This window comes from Canis lupus, chromosome 29, assembly GCF_003254725.2.
Source record: "Canis lupus dingo isolate Sandy chromosome 29, ASM325472v2, whole genome shotgun sequence".
Classification (NCBI taxonomy): domain Eukaryota; kingdom Metazoa; phylum Chordata; class Mammalia; order Carnivora; family Canidae; genus Canis; species Canis lupus.
In genome coordinates, this window is record NC_064271.1 from 19118140 (window position 1) to 19142351 (window position 24212).

The 24212-nt window shown below is 38.7% G+C and overlaps 1 protein-coding gene across 3 annotated transcripts in view; it reads right to left on the minus strand.

Annotated features, from left to right (window-relative positions):
• The window catches only part of SLCO5A1 (solute carrier organic anion transporter family member 5A1), a 140904-nt gene that overhangs the window by 54738 nt on the left and 61954 nt on the right, over positions 1-24212 (minus strand). For 2 of the 3 annotated variants that reach the window (XM_025477941.3, XM_025477944.3), the window contains exon 5: positions 8467-8631. The exons of the other annotated variant lie outside the window; for it this stretch is intronic. In XM_025477941.3, the coding sequence (XP_025333726.1) occupies positions 8467-8631 (165 nt within the window). The remainder of the gene's footprint in view (positions 1-8466; positions 8632-24212) is intronic. 3 annotated transcript variants of the gene reach the window in all.

A 24212-nucleotide genomic window follows, 5' to 3' on the forward strand; every position in this document is an offset into this window, starting at 1 on the left:
AAAGAAACGAGCAAGGTCTCTGATACTGCTACAGTACACAACAGAGTGTACAGTAAACCAACCCTGGTGTAAGAAAGGTGAAAGACACTAACATAAAATACTGCTGTATATATTATGTATGTTGCAAACATACTACACTTATTTATCATTTATTTCTTTTTAAAGATTTGATTGATTGATTTGAGAGAAAGAGAGACACAGTACAAGCAGGAAGAGGGGCAGAAGGAGAGGGACAGGGACAAGCAGACTTCCAGCTGAGAGTGGAGCCAGACACAGGGTTCAATGCCACAACCCCAAGATCATGACCAGAGCCGAAGTAAGACAACTTAACCGAGGAGTCACCCAGGCCCTCCCACATATTTCCTTACTTATTCAAAAAATAAACAAGAGGGATAAACTAATAAAATGCTACCTATAGAGGGAGAGAGAGAATTGGATGAAGTAAGGTCTCTTTAAATGTCCTTTGTTGGGCAGCCTGGGTGGCTCAGCGGTTTAGCACTGCCTTCAGCCCAGGACCTGATCCTGGAGACCCAGGATCGAGTCCCAGGTCAGGCTCCCTGCATGGAGCCTGCTTCTCCCTTTGCCTGTGTCTCTGCCTCTCTCTCTCTCTCTCTCTCTGTCTCTGTCTCTCATGAATAAATAAAATCTTAAAAAAAATAAATGTCCTTTGTTTTATGGTTCTGACTTTCAAATCAGAAATGCATTACATTATTTTTTAAATAACTTAAAAATATAAAAATCAAATAATCCCTAAAAAACTGAAAATAAAGCAAATAAACCCCACAGTTTATCACATTGCTGCCATAACCAGAGAATTATTTCAAATAACTCGAGGTCACAGAATTTTGCACAGCCATAAAAGAGAGCCTGCGGACAAAAGAACCACAAAGAGGTCCAAACCTGCAACTCATATTTCATGGTTAGTAAGAATACTGATACTTAGTTTGAAGCTAGAATTAACAAACACACATACATATACACTTGGAAAAATTATTTTAAAGTTATTAGGAAAAAAGATTTGCAGAATTAGAGCAAAGAGATACAATGTAATACCAAAGAAGTTAATAACCTGCACATTTTAAGTTTGAAGCAAAAATATCATCATAACCTCATGATCTGTTTTTCTCTCTTTATTTAAAAAAAAGGAAAAAACAAAAAAAAATAAATTAAATTAAATAAATTAAAAATAAATTTTAAAAAAAGGCCTAGAAACAATGACCACCTTGTAGCAATGAGCGACCCTACTGTCTTGATGGTGATCCCCAAATACCATTTTCCTCTAAAAGAACCACAGCTCCTTGCAGAAGTACCAAGTCTTGGACTGATACCAAGTCTAGGGCAGGAAACATAAGTGAGTCATCTTTTGTCATGCTGGAAACCAAAGACTATTGAAGTCGTGCCAAAGAATACAGGTGCTAACTTGAAAGGGCTCCCAGTGACCAGAGACTAGACAACTGGAGCATCAAACAGGATAATGACTACTAAGGATTAAAGCACATCAAACATATAAGTAGTCATGAGTTCATTGTAATATATTTTTAAATTTATTGGTGATGATACAAACTTTTACTCTGAAAATTGGGAAATAAAGGGAAGGAATCAAAAGAAATAATGGGCATTTGGAGAACTGGCCAAACAGGAGGCTGAATACTTAGTGAATTAATTTAGAGCAACTAAGAGAGAGAGAACGAGATTCAGAGAGGGAGACAGAGAGAGACAGAGCTCCATGATGCACTGTGACATGAACATCCCTCCCAGCACCTCTGGCTGTCTCAGCTCCGCAGTTTCTGCTTTTTTACTCTTATGATTAGGCTAAAAAAGTCCCTCCTTATAATTTCATTTGAATCTGTCACTTTTTTTAACAGGTGGAATTTAACAAAATGCCTCCGAGTTACCACTCTAAATTAGACTAATAGAAAGTTTGTTTTAAATCAGAAAACCTAACCAAACTTTTTAACAGGAATTTAACACTGTTTCACAACATATAAAGGAGAAAAACTAATTTTCATTAAGCACCTACCAGATACCAAATGCTTTAAATTTTTTTTTTTATTTATTTATGATAGGCACACAGTGAGAGAGAGAGAGGCAGAGACACAGGCAGAGGGAGAAGCAGGCTCCATGCACCGGGAGCCCGATGTGGGATTCGATCCCGGGTCTCCAGGATCGCGCCCTGGGCCAAAGGCAGGCGCCAAACCGCTGCACCACCCAGGGATCCCCTACCAAATGCTTTAAAATATAATTATCTTGTTTCACTTTTTTCAATAGGCCTGAGATATGATCACTCACATTTTACAAATGAGAAACAGTGGTGAGGTGACCTGGCTAAAATCACGCATTTAGTTAAATGATAGATATGCGATTCAAAGAGAAGCCTGTCTGTGGATTACATCAGGCCTCCCACAGAAAGGAAAACAGATCGTGTTGATGAGAGACATGGTCAAAGTTGGTGGTGATGCAACATTACTAAAAATATCACAAAAATAAATTGGTTAATAACTAATCCTCTTGTAAGAAAATAATACAACTCTATGGGGAATGTAAGAATAAGTTTATTTGGCACATGTGGCCTTAGAAAAAATGATTTAATCAAAGAGTTAAGAAAAGGAAGAAATCACAGATTTCCTTCAGTCCAAATAATTGTTTTCTACATTACAAAAAATATTCTCTGGAAAGATTGATAAGCCTACAGTCACAGTGGATTAGCAGCATGAGGGCCAAGAAGGTGCCCACCTCATGCACTAACGTCCCTGTGGTAGCTCTGAGGGGTAAATTCACAGGCCTGGGATCAGTCTGAGCTTCCTGCTGAATTAAGAGAGCACATGTACAGGGCATGGACTCCTTGCCAGGATGTGAAACACGTGGATTAATACTGTTGATGTTCAACCCAGATCTGAGGAGTTTGGGGATAATTTGTACCGGCTTTTAGCATTGTTTATTGATGAAAGTGAGCATGAGGATTTGTCCCTGGTCTCCCGAAGAACACCTGAAGAGTTCTGATGTTAAGGCTGGTTGCAGAGCTGGAACCCATATGATCAGCAAAATAGAAAAAATAAAAAATATACTTTAAAATATAAAAAGGATTATAAAAATACTTTATTACACCAGCTGAGCAGGTGTTTGGGGCTCTGCTTCCTGGATGTTCCAAGTACATGTCAGTGGTGCCAGATATAAGAGAGGACATGGGTCCTTCCATGCCCTTCAGAGATGAGCTGTGACTGGGAAGTATATTCTCACTTCAGTGCTGTTGTTATAGAGTACTCATGGGTAAGCATTGTTATTCTAGGGCCTCTGAACCTTCTTAAGCAATTAGATCCTGTTTAACTGCCACCATTAATGCACTGGCTAAGAACCTGCCACATGGTAGGCATTCAAACATGCCTTAAATTAACAAGCTGATAAATAAATAAAAAGAATCTGAGTATCTTGACTTAATGTCCAGTATAACCTTCTACAAAAGTTCTAATTAGCACTGAAGAAAAACATATGTAATTTAGTGTAATTACCCAAAAGACAAAAGAGTCTATAATTGTCACTCTCAGGTCCTAATAGCCTCTATTTATCTCAAGATTGTTTAAAAATATAGAAGTGAGAAGTTGCTAGCAGCTGCTGCAGGATGTTGGTTTGTAAGGACCTTCTTCTTCTCTCCCTGAGCACATCATGTTTGAGTGCCCGCCCACGTCTTGTGGAATCCAATGTCACTGCCCGACCTTGGAAATAGGCAGTGATGCCAAGTGTAGCCATACTTAATATGGTCTACTTGCACTTAGAAGTTTAATGTTAATGTTAAAAAATCTATGTATACATTTATGAAATGAGCACAAAAATGTATCTCAAAAAACGTTCTTATAAAATTAAAGAACTGGTATAGAAAGGCAGAAGAATGAAACAAATCAAAGCATGTGCATGTCTCTCTAGCTTCAAAGCATGCAGTGACTTCCAGAGAGTACAGTCTGAGTTCAGCGGTACTGCTTTGAATCTCATCAACAAAACCCAGGTCAGTAGCTAAAGACAGAGAGCAAATATTTGGTTAATTAGACAACAATAAAAATGATAGGTGTTCTCCACCCCTTCTGAAGATCCCCTAGACCAGCCTATAAAAACTAAGCTGAAACCCACCTCGGGGTCCAGGTCCCTGCTCCGCTGTGTCGGGTATACTTGGACCCAAGCTCGAGCTTGTAAATAAACCCTCGTGTGTTTGCATCAGAAAAAAAAAGAAAAAAAAAGATAGGTGTTTTTTTAAAAAAATCACACCCCAACCTGATCCCCCTTACCAAAGTAATAAGTATTTTGATTATTCTCCAATAAAAAGCAAAACAGTTCTCCAAGGCTGTTTCTCTTGCAAAGACGAACTAACCCTTTTTAATTCTGCACACACAAGGGCCCTACAAAGTCAAAGGTTATGCTGAAAAAGTCTGGTGTTCTGAAAATGAATGTTGTTGATCATGGCTCAGTGGCAAAGACTGCCCTACAGAGAGCGGAAGTTGAATCTTAGAATACAGTTTCTCTGAAATAATAAAAAAAAAAAAATTTTAACTACCTGGAAACAATAAAACAGCATAGGCCTATTATAATATTTCAATAAAAATCACATATGAATATTTATATATTCCAAGACACTAGCTTCCTGGCTCTAACTATTTGCATGTCTTTAAGCAAGATATTTAAAATTCCCTAGACCTTTGTTTCCTCATGAAAATGGGCATAATCAAGAACACCTACTACATAGGCATCGGTTACATGGATTAAGTAATGTTGTCCATATGAAAAAGCTTGGTGTCTTCTACTTAGTAAAACTCAGTAAAGTCAAAACAGAACAAAACAAAAACTCAGTAAAGTCAGCAGCTGTTTTATTATCGCCATTATTATAATATATACTATATATAATATATATCTTAGACCTGTTCAAGCTGCATGGCTTCAAATGTAACTACTGTCAACATCATCAATAATAATTCCTTTTCCTATAATATATGAATAAGTTGTGTTTTTTTATTTATATTGTTGTGCCCATTTGAAGTTAAGGAAGATTCAGAACAGATCACTATTTACTACTTCATCGATCCTCACAACACTGACACATAGAGACAGAGAAGCTATTGTCTTCATTATACAGGTAAGCTACAGTTTTAGCTGAAGTATAGGAAGCAAAATGACTTGCCAAAAGTCACCCAGCTAGTAACCAACAGTGGCAACCAGCAGTGGCAAGATTCAAGGCTGTTCTATCTCCTCCTTCAGGCTCTTGTCATAATTTCAGCCTTTCCAAAACATCAACCTCAAAATAGTTCATTTCAGTCAACAAATGTGACCCTACATGTATTAGCAGAAAAACCACAAATGGGAAAGGTATAACATGAACCCGGATTCATGGTTACATAAATACAAACACAGGCAGATCTATAAATAGTTTAGGTTCTGGTTTGAGTCTAATACATACACACACACACACACAAACACACACAAACACACAGATTATACACACACAGGGCACAGCTCTGTGAGAGCCAGTGCTCAAGGGTTATGAGAAAGAGTTAGCAAAGGCTTGTGAATTCTGATACATGTGATACGTGTATGGAGCTTCATCTCTATCATATAACACAACACAAGCAAATGGCTACAGAGGATCAAAACTATCCAAATAATCCTTTTAAATTAAAAAAGGAACTTTAACTGAAAAATTCTGTCAGATGAGAAATTAGAACTACACTAAAATTTGGGGCACCTAGGTGGCTCAGTTGGTTAAGCATCTGACTCTTGATTTCGGCTCAGGTCATGATGTCAGGATGCTGGGATCCAGCCAGTGTCAGCGGGGAGTCTGCTTGTCTCACTCGCCCTCTGCCCCTCCCCCTGCTCACGTACTCTCTCTCTTAAATAAATAAATAAATCTTTTTTAAAAAACTATATTAAAATTCTTGTTCAGATACATTTCTTAATTCTCCATGTCACTTACATACATAGAAAGGGAACAAAAGACTAAATTAAACTACTAAGTCCTTTAAAAATACAAATCTCTGCTCAGAGGGTAAAAGAAGGATTCAATTAGGAGCAGCCCCAGTGGCTGAGCAGTTTAGAGCCGCCTTCAGCCCAGGGTGTGATCCTGGAGCCCTGGGATCGAGTCTCACATCAGGCTCCCTGCATGGAGCCTGCTTCTCCCTCTGTCTATGTCTCTGCACCTCTCTCTCTGTCTCTCATGAGTAAATAAATATTTAAAAAAAGAAAAAAGAAGGATCAATGAATAAAAATTCAAAAAATCAAGCTTTTAAAAAGATTATCATCCTTGTTCGTCTTACTGTAATATGCCAGGCAACCTTCTACTCTTAATCAATCTGTATATCATCTTTGACTATTATTATTTGTTATCTGTCTGGAAAGGAAGGAAAAAGTATGAGCTGGGAATAAAAATATCTTTTATCAGGACCCTGATATCAGATTTTCAAACATCGTATAAATTGCATTGACTATGTGTAAAAAAAACCAAAATTACCAATGGCAAAACCAGAATGGAATTGGCACTATGTGATGTTGCTTTTTTAATCCTGATGTTGGAACATGGGATGAACAAATTCTGTGACCTAGCTTTATTTAATCTTTACCCTCCATTGCCAAAGGTCTTGGCATCTGCCTTGTCCCAGATTCAGTGATGACTGCCTTGATCACATCATTGTGGAACTCTGCAGCCAAACACTCCAGGTCCAGCTGAACCCTTTACTCTATTTTTCCACAAGGAGTTTTATGTCTAGCCTCTGCATCGACCAGTAAAAAAGAGATGACCTTGGTCGATATGATTCCATATGCATCAATTCCTACCTAGCTCAGTAATGTACCCCTGCCCCAGGAATCGAAGGGGTCAAGATGGTGCATCTGGAGAGGAAGAGGATGGTCCAGATAGCTCCACTCCCTAGTCTGGGATAGAAGAGGATACACACAGGATAGAAGAGCAATGTTTCTCAAGGTGTGTCCTGAAGAAAATTGTTCATAGAAGACATACCATTAAAAAGTGGGATTTCATAGTCAAATGGATTTGGGAAAGACAGTACCTTGAGCCTCTGTCTGGGAGTGTCACAGTGCACACGGGCATAGTAAGGGTTGTGATGAGTCCTGCAACAAACAACTCTGTAATACTGGAACCTAGCAGGTCCCAAATTTATTTGACTATGAATCTTCTTGCCAAGTAACACTTACTAATATTGAAACTTAGTTAGGGAAATGTGTGAGACTACATTTATTAGCTGTGTGGCTTCAGATCTAGCTACAAAACAACTCTTGGTTTCCCTAACCAAGAATTGTCACTCAAACAAAGGCCCAGTGCAAGCATTAAACTAGAAATGTGTTGTTCAGAGTTTCTGACAACCAAACTGCTAAGTAATCTATACATTTCACCTTAATATAAGGAAAACATATATTTCTGAAAAACAAATAGAGAAAAATATATTTTTGGGTGACAATTACTATGATCCAAAGCAGTATACTCTTTACAAGAATATTTGCTATCATGGACCTACAACCCAATATGTATGTGTTTTCATGTGCAAAGTGAAAGAAGAGAACAAAGTGATTACCCAAGTATTTCAAGCCAATTTCTTTTTTCTATAATAATATAACTTTGCCTGTTAGTTTTCAGATAACTCAAGCTTGTTACTAAGTTTGAATGTGAATGTGGAGGATAAAGTGGGAGCCAGAGTCATCACAAAAGTTATCATAAATCTCCACTTAACTATTTAAATATTTATTAATAGATTAAGCCTTAGGCAGATACAGTCATTCGACCATCTTTGATACGACTAAGGATATATCCAAAATATTATGATATAATACACTGAAATTCCCCCAAGATCTGAGAATTAATGTTCCCACATTTCTAAACACCTAATTTACTATGAAAAAAGAGCTGAGTACTACATACAATAGGTACATGTACCATAGTCTCCAAAAATCATTTTCCCAGACATAAAACATCTTCTAAAACAAAATTCATAGATTTCCTTTATAAGGTCAAGCATCTCCAGTAATTCAATCAAAATCCGTTTATACTCATGAAGGGGAATTCTGATACCATACACCTGATCTATATTTCAGATTATCCATTAAAAATTTTTAATTAATTTTTAAAATTTAATTCTTGCCCCATAAAAGGATATACTCAGATTTAAATTTGAATGCCATTGCCTATTTCATTCTTTTTAACTGAGAATCATAAAAATATAATTACACAAAGTTCTCCCTTTCCAAAACACAGTTGGTAAAAATGTTACACAGTAACACAATCTGAGGTCAACAAGAAAACACTCAAAGACCTTCTCCTTCTAAAATGGGGATGGGGGTAGGGGGTCGGGGGGAGGCAGGTAGCTGTTAATGAATTTATTTAACACTTTGATGTTAGAATGAACTTTCTCTTCACTCATTGCATTTTATTTTAGTGGTCAAAAATGATCATGTTTTCAAGGAGCTCTAACGGCAGTGCCTTACCAGTGTAGATGCTGGCATTGGAAGCTGGGATACCAAACTGTGACTCGATGAACTTGGGAATGAAGGTAATGAAAGCAGTTACAATGGCACTCTCAGCTGTGTATGACAAACTCACAAAAAGGAATGTCATGTTGCTTAAGATCCTGACAGCTGCTCTTGGTAGGTCTACAAAATGACAAAAATGACAAATGAATGTTATAAATAAGGGATGGAAAATAAAATAAAATTGAATTGTTTTTGAAATGAACTGGAAATAGCCATTCAGCAATATTCAAGACTATTGAATAGAAAATAAAAATAAAGGAACCTGATGACTGAAATAATCCCCTTTATTAAGCAGATTTGGGTTTTTTAAAATTTTTTCAACTAGAATAAGGAAATTTAATAAAGTAGCAAAAAGTATGTCCATACACAAATAAACTTACAAGAAGTACCCAACCTATGACTCCTGTTCTAAAAATTGTTTAAGATAAATTATTTACATTTTTTATTGATTAAAATAATGTTATTCTTTGTTAAAACTCAAAAGTCTACTAGATGTGCAAAGTATCTGCAGTACAGCCCTACCTTATAATTTCCACTCATTCAACTACCATTTCCCTGAGATAACGCACTTCTGAGCTGTCACATCCCTGACCCGGCATTGCAGACACCCACAGCAGGGGAACTGGTCCATGATTTTGGACATCTGATCTTCCAGCCTCATTATGAAACAGGAAATGATGCAGCTAAAAGGGCTTAAGGGACAGGTCACCAGGTCAGATACTCCCAGGGAATTTGGACTGGGGAAGAAAGAGAAATGATCTCCAAAGGAGGAGAGCCCAAAGGTGGGGGCTCAGCACCTGACCTGCTGCCTCTCAAGAAAGAGAGAAAAGTTTCATTTTGAGTCTTTGCATTTATTTCACAGAATTTGCCACATATACATATATATGTAAGATGTATGTCCAGGTATCTTAATTTCAGCATTATTTATAATAGCAAAATTTTAAGGAAAAAAACTAAATGTTCTCACTGGAAAATGTTTAAATAAAATATGGCACAGCCCTGTAATGAAATACTATGCAGTAGTTAAAAATGATACAGAGCTATATGTGCTGGCATAAAACAAACTCCAAGAAATATTTTTGTAAATGAATAAAGCAGGCTGCTGCAGAAATATACATGAGTATGTAAATATATATACATAAATAATATTGAAGTAAAAATCAAACAAACCAAAACAATGGTCAAATTGTGGTCAAATATATATTTCCCAATATATACAACACAAAGAGATTCTGTAAGTGGGAATAAGATTGGGAAAGAGGAATAAAAGGAGATGCTTATGCATATTCTTTTGTATTTTTGCATGTTTATAATGTGAATTAACTCACATTTATGGGATCTTTACATAGCTTGGAATGTATCATGGAAAAGGTAAACTGCATTACTTCTGACATGTATAGTCATCTCAGTTATTACAACAGTTATCCCGTGGGGTGCCTGAGTCAGTTAAACGTCCACCTCTTGACTTCAACCCAGGTCGTGATCTCAGGATCATGAGATCAAGGTCCATATTGAGTTCCATGCTCAATGGGGAGTCTGCTTGAGATGCTCCTTCTCCCTCTCCCTTTGTCCCTCTCCCTGCTTGAGTGTGCATTCTTTCTCTCACTCCCTAAAATGAATAAATAAATCTTAAAAAAAAAAAGTTATCCTCTTATGCTACAACATAATAAAATCTTTCATAAAAATCAAGCAATACTTGTTCTTAAAGCTATAATTCATAGCCTATTCACCAGAATTTAAAACTTAGAAAGTCAAGACTATTTGCTAATCATTTTAAAATATAAATTAAATATTCTATAGCTTAATTTAATTGTTTAAAGTTTAAATGAACATTTAAAACAAAATTAAGATGCTGACTTCATTTTTTAACATGGATAAACACACCAGAAAAATATATATAATTAAACTACTTCAAAATATTACCCAATATTCTCTCATAAATATGCAAATCAAAAGGTCATATGTAAAATTTAAAAATTACAGAGGTGCCTGGCTGGCTCACTTGATAAAGCATGCAACTCTTTTGTTTTGTTTTGTTTTGTTTTGTTTTGTTTTGTTTTGTTTTTAAAGATTTAAAGAGAGGCATGGGACACCTGGGTGGCTCAGCGGTCAAGCCTTTGCCTTCAGCTCAGGGCAAGATCCCGGGGTCCTGTGTTCAAGTCCCACATCGGGCTCCCTGCAAGGATCCTGATTCTCCCTCTGCCTGTGTCTCTGCCTCTCTCTGTGTCTCTCATGAATAAATGAATAAAGTCAGAAAGAAAAGAAAAGAAAAGAAAAGAAAAGAAAGAAAGAAAGAAAGAAAGAAAGAAAGAAAGAAAGAAAGACAGACACAGGCAGAGGGAGAAGCAGGCTCCCTGTAGGAAGTCCAATGCAGAACTCAATCCCAGGACCCCAGGATCACTGGGGAAGAAAGAAAAATGATGTCCAAAGGAGGAGAGCCCAGAGGTGGGGACTCGGCACTTGCCCAGCTGCCTCTCAAGAAAGAAAGAAAAGTTTCATTTTGAGTCTTTGCATTTATTTCACAGAATTTGCCACATATACATATATATGTAAAATGTACGTCCAGGTATCTTCATTTCAGCGTTCTTTATAATAGCAAAAATTTAAGGAAAAAAACTAAATGTTCCACTGAGCCACCCAGGTGCCCTGAGCATGCAACTTTTAATCTTGGGATAATGAGTTCAAGCCCCAAATTGAGTGTGGAGCCTACTTAGAAAAAAATAAACTTTAAAAATATATAAATAATAAAATAAAATTTAAACATTTAAAAATTAAGATTTTCTATCAACATTTGGAGATTCAAATTAAGCTTATTTGTTACATTAAAAGACAATGTGTTGGGGCACCTGGGTGGCTCATACAGTTAAACACCTGTCTTTGGCTCAGGTCATGATCTTGGGGTCCTGGAATTGAGTCCCCATGCTCAGTAGGTAGCCTGCTTCTCCCTCTCCCTCTGCTTGTACTTTCTTGTGCTCTTGTTCTCTCTCACAAAAATAAATAAATAAATAAATAAATAAATAAATAAATAAATAAATAAATAAATAAAAACTGCCAATGTGGTGAATCTAAAAACATCTGGGGGAATTATAATTTTTTTAATACAAGAGGATAAAATGTATCACATAAATGTTTTAAAAGATATTAGTTATAGGGGTGCCTGGATGGCTCAGTCAGAAGAGTGGAAGAGATGTAAATATTTTTTTAAGATTGTATTTATTTATTCATGGAGATACAGAGAGAGAGAGAGGCAGAGACACAGGCAGAGGGAGAAGCAGGCTCCATGCAGGGAGCCCGACATGGGACTTGATCCTAGGTCTCCAGGATCAGGCCCTGGGCTGAAGGCAGCACTAAACCACTGAGCCACCCGGGCTGCCCAAGAGTATGTAACTTTTGATCTCCTGAGTTCCAGTCCCGTAGTGAGTGTAGAGATTAGTTACATAAATAAACTTAAAAAAAAAAAAAAAAAAGATACTACTTACAAAACACTGATTTTTCTTTCATACCCACTTGGTGTGGTAAAATAGCCCTCTAACTTCAAAGCTAACTAAAAATATATGTGATGTTTACCTTCTCTTTCATAAATAAATAAATTAAATAAATAAAACCAAAAACCCTCAGATATCCAGGGTTGTGACTTTGGCTAATGGGGCTGGGAGTTGGTTTCAATACAGGAAGAGTGAGTAAGTAAATATATCACAATTACGGCAGTTAGCTTTTTATTGGCCAGAGAAGGGAGTTACAAAAATGGACAGAGGATATCAGATTGGAACTGAAGGTAATGGTATGAAGTCATGGGATGGATAGAGAGACAGATAAACTGACAGAAGATGATCGATAGATATGAATGGTGGTGTAGATGGATAGATAAAGATGACAGATGATAGATAGGTATGTGTGAGTGTGAGTGTGAGTACATACACATATGTCCTAATTCTGTCCACTATAGGGTTTAGAAGTTATAACACCCTAGTAGCAATGAGCCTACCTAGCACCTGCTACTTGGTTTATAAAGGCCATTTTCCACTCAAAGAAACCAGAGCTCCTTGGAGAAATGTCTAACTGTAGAGCTGAGGCAGAGAAAATACAAGATAAGCCTGAAAAATCTTGTTAAATGAGAAAGTAAAGTGTTCAAAGAATGATGAGGACATGTCAGAAGGACACCAAGACAGTTTGAAGGATCCCAAATAGCCAAATATGAAGCAATTTAAGGTTGATGGATGCTAAAAGTGGTAAGTGAAAGTTTAATAGAAACAAGATACAGTCATCCTCATTATTCACAGATTTAGTATTTTCAAATTTGCCCACTCGCTACAATTGATGTGTAACACCCAAATCAATACACGCGGGGGTGGCCATTCAAGGACATGCACTGTGTGGCCAAAAATTTTAGTTGTAGAACACACACTTTCTTGGCTAAGATCATATGAGGCCTCTCACCCTGCCTTTTTGTGTCAGCTTTCATGTTTGCAAGCAAGGGTCCTTTTCATAAGATATTGTCATATTTTTAGCATTTTTGTGCTTTTGGTGATTTCCCTGTTTCAAATGGCCCCCCAGGCATAATACTGAAGTGCTATATAGTATTCCTAAGAGGCTGTGATGTGTTAGATCACACATACATGTGTTAGCTACAAAGTACTTCCCCACCAAACACTGATAAATTACTTGCTGGTTTAGAACTGCAATATATTTATTAACTTTAGAGAAACCTGGTAGATACAATCTTATCCAAGAGATCCAAGTTCACAGAGATATTAGCATTATATAGCTTCTGCTGAAGGCACAAGAGCATAGCATCATTTCAGTGGTATGCCTACTAGGCGCATAAATCAGGAGATGACATCATCAAACCCAAACTGAGGGACATTGAATAAAGTTATTGGTTTGTACTTTTTAAAAAGATTGAGGTCATAAAAATAAGGTAATATGAGGAACTGATCCAGATTGAAGAAGACTAAAATACACCTCACGAAATACATGTGATCTGTGAATTGGATTTGGACATAAAGGGCATTGTTGAAATAACTGACAAAGTTTGAATAGGGCTTTGTGGTCTAGATGGTAGCACTGGATCAATATCAATTTCCTGGTTTTGATGGCTGCCCTGTGGTCATGTAGGACAATGTCCTTGTACCTAGGAAACATACACTAAAGTAGCACAGCACAGCAGGACATCATTTCTGCAACTTCTCAGGTGGGTCAGAAATGTTAACAATTGGAGAGCTGGAGTACAGGGTACACAGGAGTTCTATGCACTATTTCTGTAACTTTTAAAGAAATTCAAAATAATTTCAAAAACACAAAATTTAAAAACCTAAACTGTATCCATACATTTGCAGTCAAATATCTAATTTTTATGCTGCAGAATATATTTTAAATAAGTTGCTTAGTGTCATTCATAGCTGTCACTGTAAAATTAAAAAATGCAATAAAAAGCCTGATAAAGGAGAGATAAAATAATAATGATTATCATTTTTAATCATTTAATGCTACAAAATCTTACAAATTCCATTATAAAGGCAAACTGACACCAAAACCAGAAATGCCTTTAACATTAGGAAAGTAGGAAAAGAATTCAATACAAAGCACCAAGATTTAATAGAATGTAATATGACATAGGCTACACATAGAAATAACTTTCAAAACAAGTGTTAGTTAAGAAGTGTACTTGTGATGAGCGAGCACTGGGTGTTGGATGTAGTGTTGAATCACTGGGTTGTACACCTGAAACTAATATTGTGCCTTATGTTGGCTAGCTGAAACTTTATAAAAACTTAAAAAAAAAGTGTTACTGTCATTGGCAGATACTTTGCTCATCCCCATGCACACATCCACAGCAGTGCAGGTGACCCCAGACAGCCAGCATTTGCACCGTACCAGATGCTGAGTTGCACACCAATCATGATGGGGCTATGCTACAATAAGTTTGATGTAGTTGGGGATCCCTGGGTGGCTCAGTGGTTTGGCACCTGCCTTCAGTCCAGGGCGTGATTCTGGAGTCCTGGGATCAAGTCCTGCATCGGGCTCCCTGCATGGAGCCTGCTTCTCCCTCTGCCTGTGTCTCTGCCTCTGTGTGTGTGTGTGTCTCTCATGAATGAATAAATAAAATCTTACAAAAAAAGAATTATAAAAAAAAAAGTTTGATGTAGTTCCCCCCTTCCCATTTTTGACCTTGCAAACCTCTAGTTAAAGTTTCAAAAAAATCTGAGGTGTGTGGTGTGACTGGATTCCTGTGGAAGCTGAGTAAAGGACAGTCTCAGCAAGGGCAGAGACCATAGTTTCTGGTTCTCAAAAGCCTTGTGGCTCACAGTGAAAGATGAGGCTGCAGGGGCTGCAGGTACTGATATGTGCGTAAGTTTCTGACCATCAGGCAAGCATGCTCCAGTATTTGTGAATGTTTTATGCTCATTCATAAAATGGCTACAACTTCAAGTATCTATTTAGAATAAAGTTTTTGTTTGGAACAGTAAAGTTTTAAGTGAGTCTGGGTCTCATAGAACTAAAAGGTGGCAATCATCTTTTAAGGTGGGCAAAGGGAGGAACTCATTGATAATACATTTTGTCTCATGTAAAATGGATCCCATTCTACAGAGAGGTCTGTGAGGCACTGCTCACAGTGGCTCTTTATGCTGATGTAGCAAGGTTTGCAGCATGTTATCTGATATTCCCAAAATGAGCTGATTGCACCAGGCAAGGAGGCTGGACTCAAAGGTGCTTCCAGAAGGTAGCCCCGCAGCCAGGAGAGGTCTAAGGCATCCTACATGAATACAGATTGGCCAAGCCCCTTACTTTGTGTCCCTTACTGTTGGCAAGTGAGTTAGAGAGAGACAGTTAGGCTAGGAGTATGAAGATCTGAGTGAGAATATAAGGAAGGAAAAGGAACTGAGCATCACCCTGCAGTTGAGTATCCAGAGTGGCTGTGGGTCACAAAGCAAGGAACACATTCCCAGAACAGCCAGGAGCCTGCGAGAGAGCCTTATGGCAAAACTCCAGGATCCCAGGGGGCTTCAACTTGCTCTGTCCTTTACAAATTTTGTTGTCTTAAATTACTGAAACAGACTTTTTTTACATAATGATATACTTTTAAAAGATATGCCACCATAGAGAATGACGAATAAAATGAGAAGAAGGCCCAGCTGCCCAAAACCTGGCCTCTCTTGCAAGGCCCTCGATGCAGGGTTGCTGTCCACCTTTCCAGTTCTGAAGTCCTGTGATTGCCCACCATAAGCTCCCTACATGGCCATCATTTTCCTCGTCTCTACTGTTTACTATATTCCTTGCCAGTCTGCTCAAACAAATGTCAAGCTCATCCATGGGATCTGTAGGAGACAGCCCCTTCAGACAGACAGGTGGTTCTCCTCTGTGCTCCCACGGCATGCTGTTCACACTGCTACTCATTAAGTCTTCTATAACTGTGTGTATTTACCTGTTTGTTTCTTTCAAGAGAGTATAAATGCTATGAAAGCAGGACTTTGGTACATCTGTATATCTTCAGCTCCCAGCATCCATCTGGCATTTTGTAGGCACTCAAAAAATATATCTGGAATGTGCTTATTTATTAAATTTCATTATAGGGATCCCTGGGTGGCGCAGCGGTTTAGCGTCTGCCTTTGGCCCAGGGCGCGATCCTGGAGACCCGGGATCGAATCCCACATCGGGCTCCCGGTGCATGGAGCCTACTTCTCCCTCTGCCTATGTCTCTGCCTCTCTCTCTCTCTGTGACTATCATTCATAAATAAATAAATAAATAAATAAATAAATAAATAAATAAATAAATAAATAAATAAATATTCATTATAACATCACAGCAACAATTTGTACTAAAACAATATTCATATACTTATGAGAAAAATGAAATCTATTCCAAAGATGCCTAATTTCCTCCTGGTAAATTAGTTATTAAGAAAGTATAAGTCATAAGATAAAGGGTGGTCCATGTAGTGGTGGACTTAACAAAACCACAGAAAAATGTGAAAAGGATACCCCTTTTCAAAATATGGCATATACTTATGAGAAAAATGAAATCTATTCCAAAGATGCCTAATTTCCTCCTGGTAAATTAGTTATTAAGAAAGTATAAGTCATAAGATAAAGGGTGGTCCATGTAGTGGTGGACTTAACAAAACCACAGAAAAATGTGAAAAGGATACCCCTTTTCAAAATATGGCTTTCTGCGTAGATCAGATTATAAACCAAAAATTCCAACAAGAGATGGAGGAAATATATAATATTTCATTCATCCAGTATATCTGGGGGAAAGAGGCATTTGGCATGCTTGAATTTTTCAGATAACTGGGTAATTGACTCTTAAAGCAACAAAATTTTAAACATTTTTTTTTAATTTTAAACATTTTTATGTATTAACTGGTATTACAGGAATATCCATAGCACAATTTAAAATTTTATTCAAGATTCTAAGTCACAATTATGAATGATAATATCTATCTGCTAATTTGTCTTAGGGCATTTTTAAGCCTTCGATTTATTTTCTGATCTTTTCTTTGGTTATAGGAACACTCCTTCCCTGTGATGTGTTGTGGTGTTTGTTTTGCTTGCTGACATTCTACTTCCACACCAGCTTTCTCTGTTCTTCTAAAGGACCTTTATGAAGTAGACATAGATTTCCAACATTCTTTTGATATCTACTTTTTAAAATTTAAACTGGGGATGGGATGAGGAGTGATAGTTTTATTAATATAAAAAATAAATAATTTTTACTATGAAGTTGTTCACTAAATTTCATTATTTCCAGATACAAATGATAAACAGTAAATGCCAAACAAACATACTAACCTCTGTTAATAATTTTCATAATTTTTCTGACATGGATATTTTTGAACATAATATCTCTTCTTGTGGAAAAAAAAGAGACTTATCTGAACATTATAGCCTATTCAGTATATTTCCCTTATGTCTAAATTCAAGTAAAATAAATATCTTTCCAAAAATAATTTATTGAGGTAAAATTCACATAACATAAAATTATTTTAAAGTTAACGATTCAGGGGCATTCAGTACATTCACAATGGTGTGCAAACACATCTATCTATTTTTCAAAATGTGCTTTTTTGTTATAAAAATAATGTAAGTGTTTGTTCAGGAATGATATTAGAATGCACTTTTATTCTTTATATCTTTATGTACTTTGTAAATTTTCCACTACAGACATATATTACTTCTATATTCTAAAAAGCCAAGCCAAAAACTCTGCAATTTTAAATGAATGCAACAATATGTCATCTTCCAAGACAAGTCTTCCCTGACTCAGGCAGCTAAGGTAGGAATTCTATGCTCCTGCTCCTGCAACCTTAATTAGAATGTACATACCTCCATTTAAAGACTTATATTTTATTATGTCAATTTTCCTTTCTACCTTCCAATTCTTTGTCTTGTATTTGTTGCTCAATAAAGGTATTTGTACAGGTGACTGGGTACTCAGTGGGTTAAGTGTCTGCCTTTTGCTCAGGTCATGATCTCAGGGTCCTGGGATTGAGCCCCGTGTCAGGCTCCCTACTCAGCCAGGAGTCTGCTTCTCACTCTGCCTTTGCCTCTCCTCCTGCTTGTGCTCTTTCTCTTAAATAAGTAAAAATATTTGTGAATGAAAAAAAAAGAACGAATGAGAGAAGTTTACTTAAGATAGATATTGTCAGCCATATATCTCAATAATTAGAAGGATTTGGAGGGTACCTGGGGGGCACAGTCAGCTAAGCATCAGACTCTTGGTTCCCCCTCAGGTCATGATCTTAGGGTCATGAGATCAAGCCCGTGTCTGGCGCTGCACTCAGAGTGGAATCTGCTTAAGGATTCTCTCTCTCTCTATCTACTCATCCTCTAAAATAAATAAATAAATCTATGAGGAAAGAAAAAAGAAGGATTTGCGGAGAACAGTCTAGTCCTTTCCTAAACATCTTCGATAATGCTAATTTCTTAAACGACAGTAAAATTTGAGGGAAGTGTCAATTGAATAAGCAGATCTAGACAGCTTAAATGCACTAAGTCACAGAATTCACAGGAGGCACAGACAAAGTGACCAAGAGTAAAAATGGAAACACCAGAGTGGTGGTCATTGTTATATAAAAGGCTGGGATATTTATTAAATTAGAAAATAATACAATATGTGCCAAAATACAGAGTGCTTTTTTTTAAGACTTTATTTATTTATTCATGAGAGAAAGAGAGAGAGGGAGAGAGAGAGAGAGAGGCAGAGATACAGGCAGAAGGAGAAGCAGACTCCATGCAGGGAGCCCGACATGGGACTCAATCCGGGTCTCCAGGATCACACCCTGGGCTGAAGGCAGCGCTAAACCGCTGAGCCACCCAGGCTGCCCCAGAGTGCTTTTCAAAGCACATGGGCAGGACCCAAAGCCTCAGCCATGAGGGTTCCAGAAAGGACCCTGGAAGGTGGGGAGAAGGAACGTAGTATAAAGAAAGGTGGAGACAACACCATACGAAAATAATCATGGAGTCAGGCCAGGTAAGAGGTATGCTTTGGCCGTAACATATACTTTTATATTAACCACATTTTTTTAATTTTTCTGTATTTTATAATGTTTTGACATCTTAAAAATCTTGTTGGCTGGGAAGAGACTAGACTACCAAGTTTTAGAGATAGCAAGGGTCAGCTGGGAACACATCTCTTATATGCAAACTATCCAGTCCCAGCGATACAGTCCCAACTGCCTCCTTACAGTACTCTCACTCACCAAGCTAGCATTGTCCCCATCCTACATCACCCAGGACTGGGCACCACACAACTAGACCACCCCCACAGCCCAAAACCCACTGAAATTACTCAGTGTGTTGTAAGCTGTTGACTCCGCCCTGCCTTTTCTTTCCCATGGAAATCCCCACAGGGGTCTGAGCTCGGCTTTCCCTCACTCCTGTCTTTTATTTCCTGACCCCAAACCTGGTTCTTCCCTTGCAGCCCTGTGTGTCCGTCCCCTTATCTTGGGAAATAAACATAATAAATCCTTCTTTCAATGACATTGACCTCTGCGTGTCATGACTCAGTCACCTCCATAAATTACAGTGCTGTGTAAGTTAATAGAGCCACTTCTCTTAACACCTCTCTACAAAATTCTTTGATTTGTAACTACTTTCTAAAAGTATTTAATTCTTCCTTCACCTCTAATATCTTCGTTCTTATTTGTATACTTTAAAGCCTTCTGGTACATCAAAAAACTAATGGAGGGGAACTTGGGTGGTTCAGTGGTTGAGTGTCTGTCTTTGGCTCAGGTCATGATCCTGGGATTGAGTCCCGCATAAGGCTCCCCACAAGAAGCCTGTTTCTACCCCTACCTTATCTATGTCTCTGGCTCTCTCTCTCTCATGAATAAATAAATAAAATCCTAAAAAAAAAAAAGCTGGTGGAAATATACCATCACCAGCAGCAAAAATTTCAATAACTTCCAGTATGGCCTGTAAGTCTTGCACCATCCTGTATTTCGTGGGCATTGAGTAGATACAACTTTTTGATGCCCATTACCCAGGAACATCAAATTATTTTTAGTCACATCTTTCTGTAAAAGCAAAACCAAAGCTCCTCTCGTATGTGACATGGCCAAGAAACCATCCAAGTGTCCCCGTTATCTGTTCATTTCTTTGAAACTAATGACTCTCTCTGTGGTCCCTGGTCACAAGTCTCCATGAAAGTATTTCAATTTTTCCCTCTCTTCCATAACACATTGGCAAATGACATTCCCTGCTTGCCAATAAAAGAGCAGAAGGAAACAAGTTGATCATGCACACTATAGTCACCTATGGACCAGCACATGAGGCTCTTGAGCGCTTTACCTACAGACAGGGGACAGAAACAGTGGCTGTCAAGGCCCAAAATATATCATTAGTGGTTAGTGGCCACAGTACTATTCTGCTTGCTTACATCTAGCACCAATGAGTATTTTCATATATAGCTTTCTAAGTAGATAGTACTTTGATGAGTTGATGAGTAATCCCATAGTTAGTTTGCACTGAATACAAAGAAAGAGCTTTCTTTTTCAGGAATTTCTTGCCAGGCATGTTAGCAGTTACCACCTAAGCTGTAGGTCCAAATCTACAAGTTTGGCTTACCATAAGATAACATATGCACAACAAAATAAATGCAATAGAACAAAACAAAGAACCAGAGACAGAGAAGATGTAAACACAGCACAACACCATGACCAGAAAAAATAACTAAATATATCTTAAAAGATCCTTGCTGGGGGACGCCTGGGTGGCTCAGCAGTTTGGCACCTGCCTTTGGCCCAGAGTGTGATCCTGGAGTCCTGGGATCGAGTCCCACATCAGGCTCCCTGCATGGAGCCTGCCTCTCCCTCTGCCTGTGTCTCTGTCTCTCTCTGTCTCTCTCTGTGTGTGTCTCTCATGAATAAATAAATAAAATCTAAAAAAAAAAAAAGATCCTTGCTGGGCTTTAGTTTCCTGGCCACTAAAGCAAAAAACTGAATAATCATCATTAGCAGAAACAATTGAATTGTTTTTCCTCACTATGTTCTAGAGCAGTGGTTCACGGAGTGTGGTACCCAAACTACCAGAATCAGTATCACCTGAGAAGCTATTAAAAATGCAAATACAAAAAAAATTTAAAAATAAATAAATTTAAATTAAAAAAGCAGGGCACCTGGGTGGTTAATCAGGTAGGCGTCTGCCCTTGATTCAGGTCATGACCTCAGGGTCCTGGGATTGAGTCTTGCGTTGGGCTCCTTGCGAGGCAGGGAGTCTGCTTCTCCCTCTCCCTCTGCCTCCCCCCCTGCTCATGAGCATTCTCTCACTCTCAAATAAGTAAGTAAAATCTTTTTTTTTTAAGATTTTATTTATTTATTCATGAGAGACACAGAGAGAGAGAGGCAGAGACACAGGCAGAGGGAGAAGTAGGCTCCCTGCGGGGAGCCCGATGTGGGGCTCTATCCCAGGACTCCAGAATCATGCCTGGGGCCAAAGGCAGGTGCTAAACCACTGAGCCACCCAGGGATCCCCTAAAATCTTTAAAAATAAATAAAATAAAATAAATTTTAAAGGGCACCTGAGTGGCTCAGTTGGTCAAGTGTCGGACTCCTGATTTCAGCTTAAGTCATGATCTCAGGGTTGTAAGATGAAGCCCCTCGTCGGGCTCCCTGCTGGGCATGGAGCCTGCTTAGGATTCCTCTCCCTTCTTCTGCCCCTCCCCTACTCCTTCTCTAAAAATAAGTAAATAAATAAATAATTTTTTGAAAAGAGCAAATACCCAGGCCACACCCCAGGCCTCCTGACTTGAACACTGTGGGCCAGTGCCCAGCACTCTGGGTTTTAAGAAGCCCTTGTGGTGCTTCCTAGGTAGCCTAAGTTTGAGAACCACTATTCTCACCAAATAGGTTCTTATATAAAGGACAGTGAGCATGTTCCTACAGCACATATGAGGAATTCAAGCAACAGCTTCCAATAAAAGCTGTAAATATAAGACTAAAATGTAAGTCAGCAAAGGAGCAAAGGCAATATGCAAGAGAGCTAAGATAGCATGAACCAGGCATGTGGATTTGGTCATCCCTCTTTGCTGAGTCAAGGAGTAACCCCAACATATTCCATACTATACTAGTTGTAAAACACCTAGGGACGTCTGGGTGGCTCAGTGGTTGAGCATCTGCCTTTGGCTCAGGTCATGATCCTGGAGTCCCAGGACTGAGTCCCACATCAGGCTCCTTGCAGAGGGAGCCTTCTCCCTCTGCCTATGTCTCTGCCTCTCTCTGTGTCTCATGAATAAATGTGTCTCATGAATAAATAAGTAAAATATTTAAAAGAATAAAAAAATTTTAAAAAAAATTTTAGCAAAGGGCCATATGCAATACTTCTGGATGTTCTTGGGCAACTCAAATTTGGAATTTATTCCTTCTACCACTTTCAACTAGCTCCTTTCCCCATTATCTGAGGTTGAAATCCTGAAACTACCTTTGATAACTCCCTCTCCATTATCCCCATAGGCTGAAATTAAAGGGAATGTAGCATTATAGGTTTCTTGGATTATACAGACTTATCATCACTCAACAGTTGCCACATCCTATAGACATAACCTCTCCTTTCTCAAAAATTCATTCACCAAATATTGACTGAGTATCTACAAAGTGGTACAAATTCATCAGGGAACGTGGTAGACAAAATATCTCCTGCCTTCATGGGGCTTACTTTCCCACTGTGGAGACAACAATAGGATAAGTAAAATATATGGTATGTTAGACAATGATGAGTACTAAGGAGAAAAGTAGAGGGCAGGAGATAAGAAGCTTTGGCTGCCCAGCGGGAAGTCTGCTTCTCCCTCACCCTCTGCATCACCACCACCCCCACCCATCATGCTCAACCTTGTACACATGTGCTCTCTCTCTCTCTCTCAAATAAAATTTCTTTAGAAAAGCTTTGGAGAGGAAGTTGGAGATTTTTAAATAGGGTGAGTAAGCAAGGCCTCCCTGAGAAGAGACTCTTTGAGTAATATCCTGCAGGAAGTGAAGGGAACTGGGGAAGAACATTCCCAGCATAGGAATATCAAAGGCAAAGGCCATGAGGTGTATGCCTGGCAATGCTGGCAGGTTTGAGGACCATTGAGAAGCCCAATATGGCTGAAGTGAAATAAACAAATGGGGCTGCAGGAGAGAGATGGGGTTAAACAGATAAGCAGGGACCAGATTCTATCCCTGGTAGGTCATCCAGGGAAGAGACTTTTCTGTGAGTGAGACAGGAGACCGTGGGATGCCTGGGTGGCACAGAGGTTTAGCGCCTGCCTTCAGCCCAGGGCGTGATCCTGGAGACCTGGGATCGAGTCCCACTCCCCCATGGGGAGCCTGCTTCTCCCTCTGCCTGTGTCTCTGCCTCTCTCTCTGTGTCTCTCATGAATAAATAAGTAAAATATTTTTTTAAAAAGAGAGAGAGATAGGAGACCGTAAAAGCAGAGGACTATGAGCAGAGAAGAGGCATTTTAATAGGATCCTTCTGGCTGCAGAGTTGAAAGCAAGAGGGGACAAGGATAAAGGTAGGGAGAACTAGTTTCACAGGCGACTGTCCTTTCCTTGTTTGCTAGTCAAAACCATCACCACCTCTCACTGGGACTCTGTCACAGCTTTCTACCTGGGCCACCTCCTCCCTTTCTACCCCTTTCCTTCCCTATTCTACTGAATGGAGTGCTGCCAAATACCTGCTACTAGAACTCAAGCTCTCTATGAACAACATGGCCCTGCCTTACCCTCCCCCCACCCAACCTCATCTCCCAGATATCTCCACATACAACCCACACACCAACCACAATACACTTGCTCAGTGTTCCCAAATACATCTACACAATCTGACCTTGCCTTTGCTCTCTGACTGGAACCATCTCACCTCCACCTACTGAAACTTTCCCAGCCTGCCAAGGTTCTCCACAAATCCCACCTCCTCCGCGAAACCTCTCCTGATCCCTCAACTAGATGTTCCCTTGCCTGCCACTGAACTTCACACCATTGCATCTGTCCTCATTTATGGTCTTTCCATCTGTACTTGTCCTGTCTCCCTCCCTGGACTACAAGCTCCCTGAAGGCAAACCCTGGCTCACTCATCTTCATCTCCACCGCAGCATGGAGTACAGAATTCTTATAGAGTGACTTAGTCGTTGAATTAAATGATGACAACACAATCCTTCAGTGACCAAAATTCCTAACTTCAAATAGCCCCTTTAAAGCAGTTCCTCATCTCAGAGTACTATTTTA